The 22,597-nt window shown below is 38.5% G+C and overlaps 1 protein-coding gene across 2 annotated transcripts in view; it reads left to right on the forward strand.

Moving 5' to 3' along the window:
• CSMD1 (CUB and Sushi multiple domains 1) overlaps window positions 1-22,597 on the forward strand; it is a 1,833,881-nt gene that overhangs the window by 1,592,921 nt on the left and 218,363 nt on the right. For both annotated transcript variants that reach the window (XM_023630572.2, XM_023630573.2), the window contains exons 34-37: window positions 4,931-5,134; window positions 6,059-6,183; window positions 6,554-6,650; window positions 13,908-14,012. In XM_023630572.2, the coding sequence (XP_023486340.1) occupies window positions 4,931-5,134; window positions 6,059-6,183; window positions 6,554-6,650; window positions 13,908-14,012 (531 nt within the window). The remainder of the gene's footprint in view (window positions 1-4,930; window positions 5,135-6,058; window positions 6,184-6,553; window positions 6,651-13,907; window positions 14,013-22,597) is intronic.

A 22,597-nucleotide genomic window follows, 5' to 3' on the forward strand; every position in this document is an offset into this window, starting at 1 on the left:
TCAGCACAGTCTGTTTCTTCCAGTATCAGAATAGACCTTTGAGCACAGCCAGAGGCACTCACAACTAGAATAGACAAGTATGTCCCGGGGGTGGGGGAGCTTTGGGGAGAATAAGAAGGAAAAAAATAGATTGGCAACAGATGTTAGTGCAGGTGCCAATCTTAAAAAAAAAAAAAACAAGAATAGAGCTTTGATTCTATTCTATGAAGTAGTTATATTGCATTTAGAGCCTTTCTTCTTTCAGCCCCAAATACACACTTTTAATACTAGAATCAACCTCAGCAACACTGGAATTAGCACAAGAACCAGTCTGTGTGGTCACAGAGCCCATCCAAGGCAGAGCAGATATTCTTCTCTCCTTTCCTGCTTATAGAGTCACATGCTAATTTATGGTGGAGGAGTCGAACACCGTCTACACTACCCTCTCCCACTCCGCTCTGTCTGTGCATGTGATTTGAATGTGTCTGTGTCAAACCTGGTGCTTGACGCTGTCTCATCAATATACTATTATTTTAATTGTTTTATGTTTATGCCTGGCTGTTTCCACATTTAGTATATTTTTCTTGTGTGTTTCAATGTGGAATTCAACACCTCTTTCAATTCCCTCAAAATAATTCACTCACACCCAAATTAGTAAGCCATGTAGGCTTACTGAATATGTGAAGTGGAGAGGGAAGCCATGTTTTTGTATCAAACCTCCCCCTAGTGCAAAACTTACAAATGCCACTTGTCTGCATCTCTATCTTTCCTAGTCACGCTTGCTGAGTCATGGACTCTAACCTTGATTCTCATCTCCCAGACTCCTCTGAACAGCATCCTTCCTCCCAGCTTCCAGCTGCCTAGTCTCACAGAGTCACTAGCTCAGGGCTTTCCTCGTCCAGCATCTTCCTATTGTCAAGACTCACTCTTTTTAGCATTAAAATAAACAGATAAAATAAACAGAGCAAGAAACATGGAAATGCTTTTCTAAGTTTGTGTAAGAAGAATTGACAGTAAGAATTTCTTTGCTTGAGGTCCTTCTTGGACATGCAAAGACGTGTGTTTGTGGATGTTCCCCAGGCCTCATCTCTTTTTAGGTGGTTTAAATTATAAGACTTAGTTGGTTTTCCACATCTGAGAAGTTCACATTTTGTATCAAGAACTTATACTATGCATGCTGTTTACAGAGAAGATTGAGCATCAAGTTTTGTTCATAATTCAGTGATATCGGTTTGAATTCATTGACTAGTAATGACTTGTCGAATCAGAGTTTTCAACTGATAGACCAGAATGATTTTGAGAAATAAAAAATGTCCCTCGGTCACTAAATGAAATAGGAAAGACTGCCTCTCTTAGATATTGCAAGGTATTCCTGCCTGCATTGAGATTTATTTTATTATTACTGTTGTTGTTTTTGCTACCTCCTCTAAAAGAGGTGCCATGAAAGAACCACATGCACATGTCTGTGGCTTAGAACACTTGTGGTGGTGAAGGTGAGGAAGGATTTTATCACATTATGTTCTTGTTTTCCCCTAAAAAAGAACCATAATTTTCAGTGTTGCAAAAGCACCAGAGAATAGCACCCGGTCTCTGAACCCCCTCAATCTGCCGGTCTGAGAAGCTGGTCACTTGAGTATCACCCTCTCTTCCAGGCTGACCTCACTCCCTGTTCACATTCCACTGGGCTCATTTCAATTTTGTTTTACAGCAGTGTGAAACATTTACTAAAAGATGGAGTGTAATTACCACAGAGAATGGAATTTCTCTCTAATGCTGCCTGAAACCTCCAGGTAAAGGGCAAGAACCAAGGTTGGGCTGAGAGGGAAAAGTTAGGGAGCATGGTTTGATTTTCCTCCCTAGATGTTACTTGGAGGTTTGATGTCTCAGTTTCATGGCTTTCCTCTGTCCCACTTTCTCAGATACATTCACACATTGCCTGACCTGATGGCAGGATACATTCTAAGCGATGCATTGTTAGGTGATTTCATCATCGTGTGAACATCATACAGTGTACTTACACAAACCTAGATGATAGAGCCTACTACACACCTAGGTTCCAAGGGACTGATCTTATGGGAGCACCATCACATATGTGGTCCGTGTTGACTGAAACATCGTTATGTGGCACATGACTGTACTTAAAAGTGAACTCTTCTCTTCATTTTGCAAATGTCTTCCTCTAAAAAATGTCCTCCATAATTTCATCCAAATGCAGGTATTATTCTTTTGTTGTTATCTTTCTTGAAACTAGACAACTATGAAGTTCATGCAGAAAGGTGTAATGGTGACGTGTATCCATGTGACCCTTCAGGTTGTGTTTCTCCTCATCCGTAGGAACCTGGAATGACGGCAATACCCTGGAAACACACAGATGGGGGCTGCTGTGTTTGAGGCTCCTTAGATAAGTGTGGCACATCTGCCACAAGTAGCGGATGCTCTCCAAGTAATTCAGGACAAGTAGAAAAATTGCCGTGGGAGCTATTTCTCCAGTTTTGTAAAAAGAATACTCAATAATTGAGCGTGGAATGTTCCATGGAGTGTCATTCATTTATTTTTTGCTCTCACACTACTATTCAACTGTAACAAAATACTCAGACATACAAATATGACGAATAGAGGTTTTAAGCAATATTTTATTGTAATAGAAATATTATAGTTATTCTGCATTCTGCTTTTAGTTATAGAAAATAGCAATTCTGATGTATCATTAATTTTTCCAACTATAGCTCTTAGATGGTATACAATTTTATTAACTTTTGCCTTCTAATAGAAAATATTTCAACACTGGATTGAAACAAAGCTTAATCAAAATAGTCTCCTGACTTCCATTCTCAGAGAATTGCTTCCTTACCAGCAATTACCCAATGATGTCTGTCATTGTTCATGTTCAGTTCAGAACATGGGACCAGTGTGTTAGGAAAAGCAGTGTGAAGACAGAAGGATTATTTTTAAAGAAAATGAGCCTGTGATCACTTTCTCTCACAAGGCTGTGCTTTTGAATGAAGAAACACAGGGACTAAGAGAAATGGGATCCCAGAGACAGTAAACACAAACTGACTTTAACTGCAGGGGAAAAAACAAAATATGCACTTCCAAAGTACACACCTGGTGGATCTGTTTCTCAAGGAGTTGGTTTGCTAGATGGAGTATTTTTCAAACTTTATCCCATGCCCCTTTTAAGAAACAGAAACATCTCTTACAGCTGGTAAATTCTGATGTGCAACTTAAGTAGATCTCTCACTTCCCAGGTTGGAATGAGGCTCACTGTCAATGCCCACCATCCAAAGACTATAAGAACACACCGTAATCAAACAAACCTGGGTTCTTCCTCTCTGCATCAATGAAGATCACACAGCACAGAGAACCTGGAGGTGTCTCAAAAAGAGAGTTCCAGGAGGGGCTGGTTATAGGATTTGGGCTTGTGCTAGGTGATATAGGGCAAGATTAAAGGCAGTATGATTTTCTTTGGATTGGATGGTGTCGGGGGGTCATTGAGTTGTTGAGCATCTTAATTTTTACCTGGGAGGTAGAAGGAACAGAGCAGGGCTACAACTATCATTAGTAGAGGTGGTTACTCATGTTAATTGGGAGAGGGGATTTTTGGTCTTTTTTGTGGATTGCATAGTTCCCGATACTGTCTGTGCTTGGGCACCAACACATAGTGGTCTCAGAGATTGTGTATGATCAACAGAAGGACAGCATGGCCCAGCTCTCAGCACCAGGCAGCTACTAGGTGACAGGTGTCAGAGCTGCTCCCCTCATGCCAAAGCTCTTCTGCCATGACCACCTCCTACCATGGAGAATTGCTGGTCAAATGAGAAGACCCTGGGAACAAGATGATAGGCTGAATTTTCCTACTAGGTCTGCTTCCAGTGGTGGGATCCAAACAATTTCTCTCTTCTGTTCCCTCCCAAGTCTTTCCATGTAGAATAAATACTTTAATTGTATGTTTTCCCATAGTACTTTTTTTTATTATTGTAACATGAGATTTACCCTCTCACGTTAAATCTTTTAAATCATTGTTAAAAATAAACACATTTTTAAGTGTACGATACAGTATTAACTATAGGCATGATATTGTACAACAGATCTATAGAACTTATTCATCTTGCATGACTGAAATTTTAAGCCCGTTGAACAGCAACTCCCCATCCTCCCCAAACCCAGGTAACCACCGTTCTGCTCTCTGTTTCCATGAGTTTGGCTTATTTAGATTCTTAGTATAAATGGAATCATGCGGTATTTGCTCTTCTGTTACTGGCTTATTCTACTTCGAATAGTGTCCTCTAGGTTTCTTCCTCGTTGTTGCAAGTGACAGGATTTCCTTCTTTTGTAAGACTGAATAATATTGCATTGTACATATATGCCTCGTTTTCTTTATCCATTCTTCCATCGATGGACGTTTAAATTGTTTCCATAATTTGGCTATTCGTGAATAATGCTGCAATGGACATCCCGATTTCAATTTTTTTGGATAAATACTCAGAAGTGAAATTGCTGGATCATATGATAGTTCTATTATTGATTTTGTTGTTGTATCCAAAATGACCAGTTATAAATAATCCTTTACATAGTGGTTTTTCTCACTAGACTCTGAGGTCTTCGAGTAAAAGTACAAGTTCTCAGTCATCTCATTGTCACTAGCACAATGATTTGGGTGCTTAATTAATTTTAATTGCCTGAATGTCATTGAATCCTCGTAAGGCACCAATTCTCCTTGTGCCAGATTTTCCTCGTCTGAAATGAGAACGTGAGGTGGTCCTCACGGTTGATGAGAGGATGAAACGTAGATGGGAAAGTGCTCCCCAGGTCATTCCCTATGGAGACTGTGAAAGGCATTATGAGTTTCCATGTTAACGTAAGCCCCCTCGCTAGACTCATCTCAGATCTTTTCCAAGGAAATAGCTTCCTGCTGGAGATACAGATGGCCGTATTGTATGCTTGCCTCTAGCTGTTCCTCGGACCAGTGACACCCAGTGCAGCTCTGTCCCTGAGCCCAGATATGGAAGGAGAATCGGATCTGACTTTTCAGCAGGTTCCATTGTTCGCTTCGAGTGTAACGCAGGGTACCTCCTTCAGGGCTCCACGGCTATCCGCTGTCAGTCCGTGCCCAACGCTCTGGCTCAGTGGAACGACACAATCCCGAGCTGCGTAGGTAAGCATGTATCCACACAGGGTGATGACTTGCCCAAGGCCGTCAATCCCAACTTCACAGCAGTATCGAAGAGCTGCCTTTCAGTGCTCATGTCCAGTCTGCATAAGTTGATCTTGCTCTAGACTGATTTAAGAGCAATTTACTTTATTGGAAACAATTGAGTAGCAGCCAAACCCTAAAAATTATTGTGTTTGGTGAAACAATTCATCAGATTAACAAGTCTGAAACATGTTTTCCTTCTCAATACTTATTAAGCATGCCATCAACTCTCAAGCCATGGGTATACAACATAATTTCATTTTGGGGAAAAATCATTATAATGTTGATTTGCTATATTACTTGTGTAATGCCCTTTTAATAAATTTGTGCTGATGAAGCTTTGAAAAGAAATAAGTTAACGCAGCCTGAATAACAATGACATTGTTAGTTATAGTTTATTTGTTTCATTTTGTGTAAGAACCTCTAGTGGGATCATGATTAGCACTTGAATTCATTTGTACATTTTAAGCATCTCTTCCCCTATCTGGATTTGCACATAAATCTCATTAATATCATTTGGAGTTGCATGTCTGCATATAGAAGAGAATACTCTGCAAAGCTCTTTAAATTGTATAGATAAATTATTCTAAACAGAATTCACTTCAGAGATACCATTGTTAGATACAGTGCCTTTGAAGAGACCTTGAATAGATTTATTTTGAGATGCAAGATCTATAACTTAGTAGTATAATAAATAATAATCAATGGTATTGCTAATTTAAAAGATAGACTAAATTAGACCTTGGCTAAAAGTGCCATTTAAAGTACATAGTCCATGTAAAATTTCTCTGAACATCTGATTACACAGTAAAAGAACACAAAACAACAAATTAATGTTGTCCTTCCCTGTAGTTTATTTCCACTAACTACGGTTTTGTCTTCTAGTCCCCTGCAGTGGCAATTTCACTCAGCGCAGAGGCACAATTTTATCCCCGGGCTACCCTGAGCCATATGGTAACAATTTAAACTGTATCTGGAAAATCATCGTTACAGAAGGATCAGGAATTCAGGTAATTCCTTCCAGCCCAGAGTCTGCAAGTAAACAGGCATAGCCAGCTCCTTGAGTTTCTTTCTTGCTTGCTTCCTCCTTTTTGTATTGTCTATTGTAAATACAAAAACCATAAGCTTTTTCTCTTGGCTTACTACTTCTACAAAGTGTTTCCAATCATGCCTCCATATTTGGAATAAAAATGACAGATTTTTAGGATAAAATTTATCAGAAGTGCCATTTGTAGAAGTTTTTGATGTCCTTCCATGGTTTACTTTCTTGGGTTCCATCTATCTTTTGCATAGATATTTTTAATTTTATGAAAACCCCCTATGATCAGGCTAATTTCTTTAAACCAAAAACTAAAGATTAATGATTTTATTGTTTGGTAGATTCAAGTCCTCAGTTTCGCCACAGAGCAGAACTGGGACTCTCTTGAGATCTACGATGGCGGCGATATGAGCGCACCGAGACTGGGCAGCTTTTCGGGTAAGATGGCACCAATTCCGTTGTCTTTGTGAGTCAGGGTCATCAAACACTAACAAAAGAAACTACAAGAAAACATTCACTGTGGGCATTTCCTACAAAACTCTTCTCTCTGCAGAGTAGTTTCTCCAGTGTCAGAAGTCTTAGAGCAAGAACACTGGAAAACAGATGAGAGGAGAGGAAGCTTTGTTCCCATTAAGTAGGGGGCAGATGAGAATGTAGCAGGTCAATACGAGTCAGACTCCTGAGGCTGCGAAGAGCAAATGGTTTAAGACCCCGTGGACACAGCAGGATGTCTTCACAGTGGAAGTTAATTGAGGGACGGAATGAATTTTAAGATTCCATCTTGGCCAACTTTCTTTTTCCATATACTTGTTGAAGGTGCTTGGCACAGTTAGGGACCCAGCAAGGAGACAGTTGAACAAGCTGGTAGCTGGTACAGTTGGGAGGTTGGGTAGTTACATGAGAACTGAGGACATAGTTACTGAGGACAATGTGAACCAGATTCCTCAATGTTTGAGAAGGGAGTTACAAAAATGGAAAGGAGGAAGGCTAGTATGGACCTGGTTGTGTTGGATTTGAATTAGAGATATTGGTGTGAACTTATGATTTTAATATATATGGTTATAAACATAAATAAAAATTTAAGTGTGTACCTGTATGTGTGTGTTTATGTATGTGTGTACGTATTTCCTACATGTGTCTTTTGAGAAGTGTAAAACAATAACACCCCAGTAGCAAATGAACTCAACTAGGACCCAATTCTGGGTTTCTAAATATCACTCTAATACCATTCTCCCCTTAAAGGAACCAGTGCTTCTTGGAGAAATGCTGACTCCAAGGCTCTGGCAGGAAAAAAATACATGATGAAACATTTTGTATAAAACTGAAATTTCTGAATCCGTACTGATATAAATAGATACACGCACAAATGAAATGAGTGAAAGAGAAAGCTTTCCCTTGCAGAATGCAAACTAATAAATCTAAAAGGAAGACGGAATCAGAGAGTCATCATTTGGCAAGCTGTTATAATAACAAATGATTCAGGCTAGAACATCAATAGATGCTAAAACTGATGGGTAAAATTCTGATGAAAAATAGACATTCACAGTTTCAGGCCTCTCCCCACCTGATCCTAATTCTTTACAAAGGAGGAAAGGTGTAACTCCGGAGTGGTGAAGCCTGGCAGAGACCACCTTCACTGAGCAGTCATTTCAAGGTCGCCAATAACAGGACATGGTTTGCTTTGGTGTGCTGATAAGCCTGCTCTCAAAACAAACAAACAAACAAAAAAGTTTGATATGTGTAGGATTGCAATTGCTGTGGTGTAAATAGTCCCACCATGGCGATTTCAAACAACCAGCGTGATGTCACTGAAATCAGTCTTGGGAAGCAATGCCCTGAGTCAGCCTCCGAGATCCTGCAGGAGCCAGCTCCCCCGCACGTCTGAGAGCGAGCCTGAAGACAAGACAACCTAGGAAGAGCACAGCATCACACTTTGAGGGTCTTGCCAAAATCTATAGCCTGAATCTAATCGCGAAGAGCACCAAACTCAAACTGAAAAATATTCTGCACATGAAACTGGCTTCTATTTTTTCAAAACTGTGAAGTTCATGAAAGGCAAAGAAAAACTAACTCTTCCAGACTGGGGAAAACTAAGGGGACATAAGATTGAATGCATCAGGTCCACGTAGATGGAATCCTTTTGCTGTAAAAGCCATTATTGGCAGATTGTTGAAAATCAGATGATGTCTGTGGATTAGATGGAACTGTTGCATCTCTTTAGTTTTATGTTTTTGAGAACTGTTCTAAGAAGCCCCTCCCCTGAATTTTCACAAGAAATGGGTCTTCGTTTCTGCAACTTGCTTGCAAATGGTTTAGAATAAAACAATTTTACAGATATAAATTATAGATAAAGAGATAGCTATAATTATATGTAATATAGAGAGAGACAGTAGACATATGGGAGTTTTTGTACTATATTTGCAAATTTTCTTTAAGTTAAAAACTCTTTGAAATTTTTTAGAAGGTTAAGTAAATATGGAAGAAATGACAAATCAGCAATAAAATTTGACTATCTTTTAAAATATAATCAATATTTAAACTTTTTTGTTCCTATGATACTTTAAAAAGTACTTATTTAGGAGATATTGAACCCATTTTAAAATTTAATTGTTGTGTGAAAACAAACAGGAATGAGTATTTGTTAAAGGGACACATTTCAGGAAAAATGACTGGCTTCTTAAATAAATTCAAGTTTTTTATTTTTCCTTTCTTTTTCTACAGCCATATGTATGTAGGACTACATTGTAAGCCTTATAAAATCATTTTGGGAAGTAGGCAGGTTATAAATTTTGAATGAATAAAATAGAGCAAAAGTCATACCAATTTGTAGCTGACGATTGGTGTTGAGGGGAAGTAAATAGCAGGGTGCCTGAGAGCAGAATCTGTAGGGACGGTAATAAAATTTCTCAAGTTTTCTTGGTTATATGTCCTTCTATCTAGGTCACGGTAAAAAAAATGGGATCAAAAATATTCTGCCTGTAGCAACCCTTTTGCAGAAATCTCTCCACTGCGTTTTGTGTGGTGGGACTAAGCTTCTTCTGACAGTCCCTCTGCCAAGAGCCCTGACTGGAAGCCCAGTGCAGGGGGAAGTAAAGGGCATGCCCTCGCTCCAGCTGCTCCCTGGTTAATTGATTCCTGTGTGTCTTCTATGCCACCTGAGACATCAAGATCCAGCATCATTTATGGAACCACAAATGGTTATATTTCCTAATAGAAGTACAAGCAGGACTGTCATTCATGAATTTGCTTGCTGCAATTAATACTAGCATGTTGAGGGGATTGATAATTCACAAAACACTTTCATACACACAACGCACGCATTACTCACATGTAAGGGAATTATTATTATTTTATAGAATTGGGACATATTGAAATTTTCAGTGTCAGAATCAGGAGTAGAAGCAGGTTTTCTGGTTCCACAGTGATATAGTCATGGAAGACAAACAAAGAAAAATGTGTGTTGAATACTTGAGTGTGCAAATTACTGTGTTGGGGGGCTGGAGGCTATTAAATAAATTTTAAAAAGTATGAGCTAGAGTTTCAACCCCCAAAGAGAGTACATTCAAAAAGCTTGAGCCGAGCAAGAAGCATCGTAGGAGAAGAGATGTCACACATCTGAGTTCAGAGAAAAGCTGAGTCGCTACAGAGGTGTGCAGCCTGGATGGTGGATGGAGAAGCTGAGAACTGAGCCGATGTCCAGTCCTCAGCAGAAGACCCAGACGTGGAAAGCCAGGAAGGGTGGCATCGCTTAAAAGGAGTTACAGTTAATTAAATAAAGTCATGCACTAGAAGAAGTTACTGATTACCCAAAATTACAGGTAAAACCAGGCAAAAAGTGGTGCGGATGCTATAATGAAAACTTACTTGGTTAGATTAGTTAGATCTAAAGTAACATATTGTTCTTTCTACACACATCGTCCCAAAATGCAAATATAATACAACAGTGAGAGGACGGCAAATATCAAATAAATTAAAATGGGTAAAAATCGGTGTTTTTGGTGGCTGTCTCCTTCTTGTCTTGACATTAGAATGGGTCTTGAGTTGGGCCAAGAAGCAGGTGCAGATGACATTTCCTGCACTTCTTCGCTTTCCACCTTCCTCCTTGTAAGTCACTCCAAGGCCTTGGGTGCACCCTGTTTGCTGACTTAGCAGCCAGCACTTTGCTTCTGGCAGAGGCTGGGGCCGGGAAGAGCATATTCTTCAGAAAGATTGCTTTTATTTTGGAAACAGGCCAGGTTACCTCCCTTTGCAACATTCCCCTGTCTGCACTCCATGAGCTATTACGTAGTTTCAAACAATAATCTCTCTTCGTATGTTTGCGCTGACCAGCTGGGATAGGCTTATGGTTTTCTCCCCAACAATTATTCAATTAAAAGAAAAATGATGTATCTGTCTATCTATCTACCTATCTATCTATCTATATATCTCTCATCATCTATCAAACCAATGTCAAATAACAAATGGGTTAAATCTGCAAATGTGTTGAAGTATTTATCATTCAACACACACCTAGAGTGTTCTTTCAGTGAATGCTGTGCTATGATTTAGGCTGAAAAGACCCCAGCTCCTAGCCCACCCTCCCTTTGGCAGCCAGGGAAAATGGATTCAAGCATAGATCCCAAATCACAAGCAGCGATCCAACTTCCAAAAGAGTTGACACAAGTGCATGCATGTGCGCACACACACGCCTGCACACACACACAGTCGGTAAACAGTGGATGTGGTGTTTTCTTTTCTTTCCTCCATTTCTCACTGTTCTTCCATCACAGTCCGGTAACAGTTGGGGTACCGATTGGCCAAAGACACCGAAATTACTACTTCAAACTGAGGGTGAACCTTTGTAAACCAATGAAAGACTACATGCTAATCCAAGGTCAACAAGAAGTCCTTAATGTGTTTTCGGAATGGAATCCACGAGAACTCATTTGCATTTGTGACAGGATATTTTCCTGGGATGTTGTTTGCATCTCATTCCACTGGTATTTTTCCCGACCTCATTCCAGGAGAGAACCAGGTTTTGCACTTGGCTTGGCCTAAAAATAGCGGGCACCCATACTCTGGGGTAAACCCTCTCCCGGCTTTGGTCTTCCCAAAACCTCAGCTTTTGAAAGCAGAAGCGTTGGTGAATGCTCAAGGTTGAAGCAGTTCAAGTGACTGACAAGAAGGGAGGTTAGAGAGTTCCGCAGACCTGGGCTTCCTCTAGCAATTTAAGTGATCGTTTAATTCCTCACAGCGCCACCCAGAGTTGGCGGGACCTCAGAATGAAAGTGGTGTCCGGATGCACTTAGACAGGCAAAGAGTGTTCTATCTGTGTGCACAGAGCCTTGGAACTGCTGGAAGCCGAGGGACCATGTGAGGTTGGGGAGTGAGCACATGTGAAGTAAAGAGCAGGGGACCCAAAAGTTGGGGACTATTTGCCTTCCTGGGGCACAGAAAGAATCCCCAGGACTGATGGAGATCACATATCCCCAGCTGTCTTGGATGAATCCTCAGAGCACGTTGAAGTTGATTTAGAATGTTAATAAAACACATATTTTACCCCATGTCTAGAAATAAGATTTGCAAGCATTATATGTTTGTAAAAAGATTATTGTGTGCAGAAGGACTGCATGGGCAGAAGGCAAAAAGGGTTTTGGAGATCAACTGATGGCTGTTTCAGGCAAGAGTTGGGAGTGCTAATGGCTGTAGTGATGAGAAGACTGAGTAAAGCTTGAACAGTTCCATACTTTGTACAGCAAGAGTGGTCTGCTCATCGTCCTTAAGTATTTAATGAAGGTCAAGTCTTTGAGTCTCTGTCCTAGTTGGGGAAAGCTCTGCTTTGTACCAAGTCAGAAAATAATTGGCATGTTTGGAGAGGTGGTTAACAGATTTACTGGGCTGATAAACATGTTTATTGAATGAATAAGTAAGTGACTTAGTTTGGGAAATGAATGGAGATTTTTGAATGAGTAGAAATAAGAAAGGCAAAATGGATCAGAGGAGAAGGGAAGGAGTATTCTAGGCCTACAATAATGGGAACACCTTGAACGGGAGAAATGAGTTGTGACGAAGAGAGTTGTGAGAAGAGGCTAGAAATGCAGGCAGTGGTTACATCATGCAGGGTCTTCAGGTAAAATCAATGAGGCTGGTATTTTGTCCTAAGATGATCAGAAAGCTATGAGAATTTTAACTTTATATAATCATATGTCCATTTTAAGAAAGTTTTCAGACTCCTGAATAGCGAATGAGTTGGATTAAGGCAACAGTAGAGTCAGACAACAAGTTAGGAGATTGTTGCATATTCCTCCTGGTTGGCAGATTGGTGGCCAGCGCTGGGATGATGGTGGTGAAGATGGAGAGATGGAGTTTGTGAAAAAGAGGGATTGGAGGCTGGCTGGTTAGGGCCTGATGACTCATTGCAGTGCAATGTGGGGTCACAAAGAGGGAGAAAACCTCTTATTGGAGGACATGAGTAGGTTTTGATAGTGTTGACTGACATGGGGAAGGCGGGGGGTCGGCCAGGTTTCACAGGGCTGATTATGAGTTCAGTTTTGCACACATCACCTTCAAACAGACTTAGGACAACCAAGTGATGTGAGGGTCACCTGGAGTCCATTCCTGGCATCATTGATTTACTTCAAGCTGTTGGAGCTTATTGGAGTCATTTAAACAGAGAGTGAAGGATGGTAGAGGGTCTTATCTTTTCGATAATGTTCATCTGTCTTGAGCAATTATGAACTTATTTCCTTGTTATTTAGAATAGTATTTCTTTTTTTATACAATGTATAAAATAATCATTGTAGCTTGTTCTAGTAATTTGCTTGCACTGTCGTGTTTTACACCATGGCTATTTCCTTGGCATCTAGTAAGTGTATACTTATTTAGAGAATGATTTGAATACAGTAGAGTCGAGCATATACGCTTTAGGAGAAAAGGGATTTAAACTTGCTTATCATTATCCCATATTTTAATACATTTCACCAAAATATTTTAAACTTCTGATTGATGAACACTTTTCTTTTGCCCGGCACCTTCCCGTACCATGGCTCCTTTGTCACCCTCATCCTCAGTATCTATATAGCTCCTTCTTATTTATTGATCGCTACAATGCAGGCTAGAACATTTTAAGTAAAGAAAACTTTATGAAAATAAACCTATATTTTCCTTTTCACACGCGTTTAGTTGAAATCATTTGCAGATCTCAACACGAACATTATTCAATATGACTCTCCCAGAGATTTAGAAAAGTGAATTCGGAGTCAAAAGGAACATCTTATGAATACTATAATACACTGTATCAGAGCTACACAGATCTGCTCCCCCCACCTCTGTAAGACCTGCACGTTTAGATTTTGTCCCTTCTTTGTTCAAGCCGAAAATTAAAAAAGAAAAATACATGTGATTATATTGTTAAAAGAAAGCAATGTGAAAAACCAGTGCATGGTAAAATAGAAGAATTTGTGTGTTCCTACACCAATATGATAGACAGTTTTCACGTCTGTGTGAGGAGGGCAGAGAGAATGTGTAACTTCTACTGTACCTGGAAAATCAGAAAGATGCAAAGTAGAGTGATCAAAGCCCATCCCCGGATTAAATAGGAGGCAGTCACACTAGCTATAGGGATTTGTGCACCTAAACAAACATCTTCATATCTTTTCTGCTTAGAGAAGTTAATGCATTTGTAAAGTTAAAATTCAACGTACGTCTTTCTTACAGGTACCACAGTACCAGCGTTACTGAACAGCACATCCAATCAACTCTACCTGCATTTCCAGTCTGATATTAGTGTGGCAGCAGCTGGTTTTCACCTGGAATACAAAAGTAAGGTCAACCATTTCTGCATCTGGCTTTCATTGTCATATTGAGTAACTTTCCTAATGTCAAAACAAATCCGTGCCCTTACTACACAGTGAAATATTACTGTTCTAAAAGTCTGTTTAAAAGTCGCATGAAATTGAATTGTATAAAACCTGCCTCTATGAAATGTATATTATAAAAGACAAAGTAACGAGAAAATGGAGAAGTTAGCATCTGGAATAATTAGATCAAACAATTGCTATGATTTCAGGTTGTTCGTGTTAAAAATGCACCCAAAGTGACCATTTGTAATGTTACCGGTTTTCTTGTGAGTGATCACACAGATTCATATTAGCGTCCCAAAACACAGACAATCGTAATTTCCAGGTAGATTATGGTCGTGAGCCCTTGCAATTTCTAGTTTCAAAGGGTGTTAGGATAGGACCAGCAAAGAGCCGCCACTTCAGTGCTTGCGTTTGTGTATTACTCATTCTAATTGGAAGAAGGTACCGCAAAGGAGATGCTAACCTTTTAAAAATGGATGTGAGACTGAGTTAATAGTCTGATAAATGGGATGACAAAGGTCAGATTCACAAATCTTCTTTGGCGTTTGATTATGCAGGTAAACCTTGTAGAAGTGAAATAAGAATTTCCAATGAGAGTGAGGTTTATTTTAGGACATGTTTTCAAGCACTAAAAATGCTTAATGTTGATATTTGTCTCCTTTAATAAGCAGTTGCAAATAAGCAAATACATGGATAAACTTTAATAAGTGATCCTTTGAATTGAGATAAGCAGTTTGCTGGGATGTAAATGCATGCATGTTTTTGAAAGGCCAGATTTCCAGCTGATGATAAATATTCTGAACCAGACACAAACCACAGGGCTGTTTCTCATTCCGGCTAAATTTCCCTACTTATTATGGCATTTGTATGCAAGTTTATTCCAATTTATTTCAATAGGACTACTGTGGAGACAGTGTACAATGATATTGTGGATGTTATTTATGTAGGAAATGTCTGGAAAAAATCTGCCACTTTGATACATTTTGCGAACATCTGTAGACAGGGAACTATAAACCTTATTTATGATAGTGTTAATAAATTCACTAATATTTTTAGCAGTGTTAGAATTGATGAATGCTCCTATCTGTTCTCTCAAAGTTATCTTGTGGCTTCGGGCTTTTCACGCACTTCTTATAGGAAGAGATCCTAGTAAAATAATTAGTCTACAGTTATTATTGTGCACAATTATCCATGTACTTCCAACCCCAACCTATAATTGTCTACATTCCACTTTATTCCCAACAAATACACTTCATTAAAAGAGAGAGACTAATATATTTCTCACTGGAATGAATCCTGATCAAGAATCTAAGGCTTTGTTTAATTACTTAATGTATTTATTTTCATTTGGCCACACATAATGCTATATTTTCATTTGCTATCATTTTATGATGCTAATACCCTTCTGATAGTTCATGTCATTCCTAACCTCCCGTGGATTTAGAGGGAGTCATTTCTCTGTTGTAATCCTTTGTGTCAGAGTTTAAAATCTGAAATGTATAAAGTGTTTGTAGAATTAATCTTTTTAAGGACAGCATCAAATGATATAAGGACAGTTGAAGTAAGTTGCCAAAAGATTGTCTGATATTTTAAATCCATTAACATATATTTGCATCTACATTAAAATACGTATTGCTAATCTTTGATTCTCTAAATCTACATTTTTCAGTAAAATTTATATTCATGAAATCATAATAAAACAACAAAAAACATGCACTCTATGCCAGGTCCTACCCCAAACATGCTATAGCTGTTTATTCATTTGTCCTCTGTACAACTTATTTTTGAGGTATGCTCAGTTTTTAAACGAGAAGGAATAGAACGTAGAGTGTTTCCAGCCTGCCCCGGTCACAATCACACTGCTGATAACTGATGGGGTGCAGACAGACACGTGCGTTTCATCTCGAATGCTATTCACTGAGCACCTGTGTGGCGGCCCACTTTTGCATCAGAAAGGCAGTGGACAGACTGCCTTGTTTCACAAACCAGGGCACCAAGGAGCACTAGTAGTTGAATATGTGGAAGATGAAGGAGCTTGTGATTCAGTGCTGGAGATCCAGTTTCTGTGGCCATAAGACCTGAGCTCTTATGACTGGTCCACACCTGCTTCCATTAGAGAAGTTTCAGTTTTCTCCTATGGAAATGAAGCCTAGACCATGTTAATTATAACTGTCTATTACTGCAGATGAACACCGATAGGATTTCTCAAACCAAAAGCAAGCACTTTTATTTGAGGAGGTGGGTTATAAAACATTAACGCTAGCAAAAGTGGTTCCAAGGAGGTTCGATGTGAAATGTCTGATCTGAATTCTCTCACATCGTCCAGGCAAACGCTCAAAGCATCAGCATCTTTGAGTGCTCAATGTGTTCTTGCAGCCAGATGTCGTTCTTTTATATTATTTAATTTGATTGGAAATTTGACAAGAGTTATAGAGCAGAATGAACACAAATGTCACTCTTGCTCTGGGCTCTTTTCTTCAGGAAAATTTCCAAACCAAAACAAAGCAAGTGAATAAACAAATATCTGCGAACTTTGGATTAAAGATATGTAGACAATGATGATATAGTTTATCCTGGAAATTAGAAAATCTGGCCTGAAGCTGTGTAACATGGAACCTGCTGCTAGGGAACAAAATGGCAGTAACTATTCTTGAACTCAACATAAAAAAAGCAGAGAATGTTTGCATATGTATTATAGTATAGTATATATCATAATACAGTATTATATATAAAATATTATGAAACATTATAATATATAATATATATTATGTACTACATATGAATTTATATTTATTTATTGAAATATAACATGATGTGTAATACAATATATATCATATTATATATATCAATAAACAAGATTTTATTGATTTCAGTGAGATTTGGTAGGAGAGAGACTAATAAGATTGAACACATGGCCCCTGTTGGAGTATTTCTATTTGTATTTTGTTGATTTCTTCCCTCTTTTCCTGCCAGCCTCTAGTTTCCTATAGTCTTTTTATTGCTCCAATTTATCTCCACTATGGCTTATTAGACAAAACTCTTAAAAATTTTAATGGTCTCCTTAGAGTTTAAAATATGCCTCTTTTTTTTCTTTCTTTCTTTCTTCCTTTCTTTTTTTTTGAGGAAGATTAGCCCTGAGCTAACATCTGCTGCCAATCCTCCTCTTTTTTGCTGAGGAAGAGTGGCCCTGAGCTAACATCTGTGCCCATCCTCCTCTACTTTATACGTGGGACACCTGCCACAGCATGGCTTGGCAAGTGGTGCCATGTTTGCATCGGAACCAGTGAACCCTGGGCCGCTGAAGTGGAATGTGTGCACTTAACTGCTGTGCCACCAGGCTGGTCCCTAAAATATACACCTTTAATGTGCCACAGCTTAGCTTCAAATGATACCATGACACTTTGAGTAGTATAAGAACTCTACAAGCACATACTTTTAATTTCTTCTTTCCATGCTTCATGCTATCATTGTCTTACATTTTATTTTTACCTATATTATAAAGTCCACAAAACTTATTTACTGTTTTTGCTTTAGATAGTCAGTGATCTTTTAGAGTGAATGAAAATAAGGAAAAGAAATATTTTATATTTACTTTCCTTTTTATCTTTGGAGCTCTTTATTTTAGGGGATAGATCCAAGTTTCTGTCTAAATTTTTTCTGTATGAGGAACTTCCTTTACCTTTGCTTGTAGGGCAGGACTGCTGACAATAAATTCTCCCAGCTTTTGTTTTTCTGAAAAAGTTGTCTTTTCATCTTCATTTTTGAAAGATATTTTGCTGGGTATAGAAGTCTAGGTTGAAAGTTGCTTTGTTTTAATATGTTAAAGATGTCACCCTATTGTCTTCTCACCCCTTAGTTTATGATGAGAAGTCAGCTATATTTCTCCTGTCTGTATGCATTTGTCCCCTTCCTCTGACTTCCTTTAAGATTTTTTTCTTTATCTTTCATTTTCATCACGTAGACTGTGGTGTGTCTAGGGGTGTGTGTGTGTCTGTCTGTGTGCACTTGATATTCATCCTGCTTTGATTAGTCTAACATTCTGGGATCTTATAGTTCGATGTCTTTTATTATTTAGGAAAAAATTCTTGGCCATTATCATCAAAGATATGTCCTTTGCCCCATCTCTTTTTCTGCTTCTTCCAGGACTCCAATTACATGTCCATTAGACCATTTGATATTGTTTCACAGTTCTTGTGTGCTCGGTCCTGTTTTATTCACTCTTTTCTCTCTGTGTCCCAGTTTGTGTGCTTGCTATTAACCTTTCTTCAGATTCGCTAAGTCTCTCCTTAGCCGTGTCAAGTCTGCCGATGACCCACTGAAAGAATTCTTCATCTCTATTATTGTAGGGTTTTCCCCCTAAAATTTCCATTTGACTCTTTCTCATAATTATTTTCTCTCTGCAATAATTACTCCATCTCTTCAAGCATAATATCTTTTCCGCTAGATCCTTTAACATATTTTTACGTTAACATATTTTTATGATTCTTTAACATATTTAGTTAGTTTAATATCCATGTCTAATATTTCCATAATATGAATATGCTCCAATTTGGGTTCTGTACTTGCTTTATCTTTGGGCAAGGGGTTGTTTGTCTTGCTTTCTCTGTGTGTCTCATAGTTTTTTCTTGCAGCTGGACACCATGTATGGAACTGTGGAGATTGCGTTAATGATATTTATGCCTGGGAGTGGGCGCACTGCTTCTGTTAGGCTAGAGTCCATGCAGTCAGGAGTTGAGCTGAGTTTGAGTGCTGTTGTTGCTGTGGTTACGCTCCGTGGATCACAAGCCATTTCCTCTCACGCTGAGCTGCTGGGAGCTTTTACTCAGTGTTAGTGTCCACCTTCAGCTTTCAGTCATCCCTAAACACCTTTTCAAAAGAGACCGTCTCCCTCCCATCCCCTGGCCCTCCCCCATAGTAGACTGCTGTTGCTTGTTACTCTGTGCTAAGCCCCTCTGGGATCCGGACGTGTTCTGCTGTTCTCTTCCAGCCTAAGTCAGACCCTGAGAGTCACACTTAGGCGAGTGGAGTGTTCTCATCATTCCTGACCTCCCTCCGAGGTTGTCAAATTCTACTTGTGGTTGGTCTTTGGGGGAACTTTCCTGCCTGTCCCAGTGCTAGGAGACCGTAGTCTTGGAACTGATATAGAATCTTGAGCTCATACTGGCTTTCCTGCCACACACCCAGATATAAATTTTCTCCTCCCATCTACCCTTCTCCAGGCTACAGTGCATCTTTGCCTGGGCCCTGGAGGAAACCAGCTGCCCTTCTCCCAGTTAGGTTAATGCTTTTGTTTCCTAAAAGTGAAGGATTCAGGGAAGTGCATGGTATTTCATGCTCTTCTCACCACGGAAACACTGATATTGGGGTTAGTGTCGGGGGACAGGCTCTTTCCAGGCTCCTGCTGTGTACCCCAAAGTTTTCTGAATCACCCAATGGGGGCCGGTGGAAGGAAGGACAGACTCCCCTTCTGTCTGAGTCCCTGAGCTATTGGAGACCGTGCTTAGCCTTTGCTAAGCCATCAGCTGATCTGTTCTTACCTGTGTGTGTGAAGGTTGGTCTTCTTTCTCCTATGTTCTGTCACAGAGGCAGTTGGCATGTGCCATCTGTCCTTGAAGGGGCTTACCCTTTGGAATTGATGTCACCTGCATACATGCCACCTCAGCTCCCTGAGGAGTTGAGGAAAAGTTATGATTTTATAGTTTAGATTTTTCTCGTTAAAGTGGGAGTGATGTTTTATTTTGCAGATCTACATCCCAGGTGGGATTGGAGATCCTTTTATGGGTTTTAAAATTGTTCTAGTTCAAGGATAGATGAATACCCAAATTATTTTTTCACATTAACCATGGAGAAGCTTTTCCTGACCGCTCATTTTTAAATGAAATTATCTGTCCATCTATCTATATCCATTGTCTATATATCTAACACATATATAACTTTAAAGTGGTGAGATAGGTTTCATTGCAATTGTGAAAACATTTCAGAGATATTTACAAATTAATTATAGAATTAAATTTAATGTATATTTTTAATCCAAAAGCATTATTAGCAGAATAAGCCCATCTAATTGAGGATTACTCACCATTTAGAGATTGCTTGAAATAGAAACTATTTATTCTGATTTTTACATATAGCAATGCTTATTCAATAATCATACTTTTCATTATTAAAACCTTCTTTATTAAATTATACTAATATTGTAGTTGAGCGTATACATACTTTTTCCTTGCTAAGTTGGAAGATCCTTAATTTCTGGTTCTGCCGTGAACCCTGTACCATCCCATCTGATGGCACCCATCCCAAGTTGATGTCATAAACACGATGAGCGTATTTGACCTCAAGCAAATGCTATTCAAGCTTGTTTAGTGTTAATGTATGGCACTGAGTCCAAACAGCAAGAAAATATTTCTATATAGGGAAGGATTTTTATTTCACTGCCTTTCTCAAGAGGTTTTTTCCTATCAACATTCACTACTGGGAAACCCAGTGGAGTTAATAAAATATTTCTGGAGTCTATAAGATATGACAAGTGGCCTCTGGGAGGCAAGTAAGAGAAGTTATTGTGCCGTGTAAGTTTCAGATGTCCTACAAAGCAGAAGGTCAGTTATTCTTCATGATATAGTAGCCCAGCAGTGGACATGGTCCAGTGTGGAAGCCATTCCCCCATGTCTAAGGCTCTGGCCTTTAAGTAGAGAAGACTATAGAGATGGGTCAGAATCCGGAACAGACAAGCCATGGCAATGACAGCTTCATATAAAAAGAGAGGAAGTAAGACAAAAATATTGGAGTCACACGTTTAGAATATATTTATCCTGGAAAAGGTAGGAGTTTGAACCAGTGATTTGTAGTTACTATGAGAAAAAAGGAAAATTCAGGAAAAAGTAAATATAGCAGCTCTTACAATTATTTGACTATAATGCTAATCCTTTTCAAGGTAGAGTTAAATGGAAATTTTTTTTCACATTTTAGTGTGCTTGCAAGTTCAAGGTATTAATTGTTGTTTAAAATGATCATCTACCATTTTAAAATAAATAGAAAATATTATACTGTTATTCTTGATTTGATTCAGACTTCAATATTTTTCAGATATTAGTTTATCTAGAGTGGTCTATGATACTGTATTTTTATTTCAAAGGCAACAAGTTCAAAACTTTTACATGATTAAGTTCTTCTCATATGCATTTATATAATTGCGAGTTATGTGTATAGTGAAAAGAATATTGTATATCATGAATGTATAAGATCTCACTCAAAAGATACATAGTCATATAAATAAAAAGTAGATTGTTTAGATTTTAAAAAGATTACTTGTATTTGATACAATTTAAAATATTTGATACAACTTAAAATAAAAATCTGTATGCAACAAAGAAATGTATTAAAAGAAATAAAAGTTTAAAAGGCAGCCAAACTAAAGAGAAAAGTATAAATGTACTAGCCGCTTAGATTAAAAGAATTGCTATTATATGGCATTAAATTTAGCTTTGAATTTCTCGCAACAAAAACAAAAAAGGGAACAGAATTTATTTACTTCTCTTTTAAAAAAGAAAATGTAGTAATTAATTAAGAGAAATAAAGTCCTTCCTCATTCTATATTCTAAAAGATAATTTGCAAAGGAAGTTGTCTTCAAAAAAGGTTTTCTAGAAAATGCAGAAGTGAACTTTACATGACAACTACACATCAATTTTTGATATAATGTTGAGAACATAATCTAGGAAATGTCATTACTTTCTGCAGGGGTCTGAGTTGACGGTCAACACAATATTGTCACGGTAAAGTCATCTCTCTTATGGATATGCTGTTAAAAGACCTCTTCCATGCCTTTTCTCAGTGGTTAAACAGATACCACATTTCACTCATTTCCTTTGTGTGCTCATCTGAAAACAGGCACCCAGAAGGAAATATCTAAATGGGGATTAAAGTTCTGGAAAATGCCTTCAGTCTTTTGAAATGAAAAGTACTGAACATTTTTGGCAGGATGTTATCATAATTGAATATTGACAACTTGGATTAGCCCTCTATAATTACGATAATCCTTATAAATGCATGCAATTTATCAATGCATGTTTTACTGGCACTTTAATATTACATTAATAATACTAATATGGTTTCTCAATTTGAATGGTGGGCATGAGTAAAAACCACAGGAAATGAGAGACTGGACAAGGTAGAACCTCATATACTGAAATTCTTTCTGTCCACCCACCGATGAAAGCTCAGTATCTCCAACAGAGTGGACATCCTATAAGCGAGCGTGCATTCAGTGGTGTAATGGACTTATCTTCTTAATCACTGCATGTTAAGCCCCTTCTGTTTATTTTTATATTAATCACTCGTTGATCCATAAGATTTTCTCTATATTCTTCTATTTCAATGAATCTCCTGAGATCCTCTTTTAACTCTGTAGTTTGGCAAACAAAGAATCCGTTCCTGCGTCCTATTAAAATTTCTTTCTTTCACATCAGTTGATAATTATTCATATCTTCCTCATTTCCCACTAAGTTCTAACTGTACCAAGGACCATGGAAGTATTTAAAGTAATGTGA

Source organism: Equus caballus, chromosome 27 (assembly GCF_041296265.1).
Source record: "Equus caballus isolate H_3958 breed thoroughbred chromosome 27, TB-T2T, whole genome shotgun sequence".
Classification (NCBI taxonomy): domain Eukaryota; kingdom Metazoa; phylum Chordata; class Mammalia; order Perissodactyla; family Equidae; genus Equus; species Equus caballus.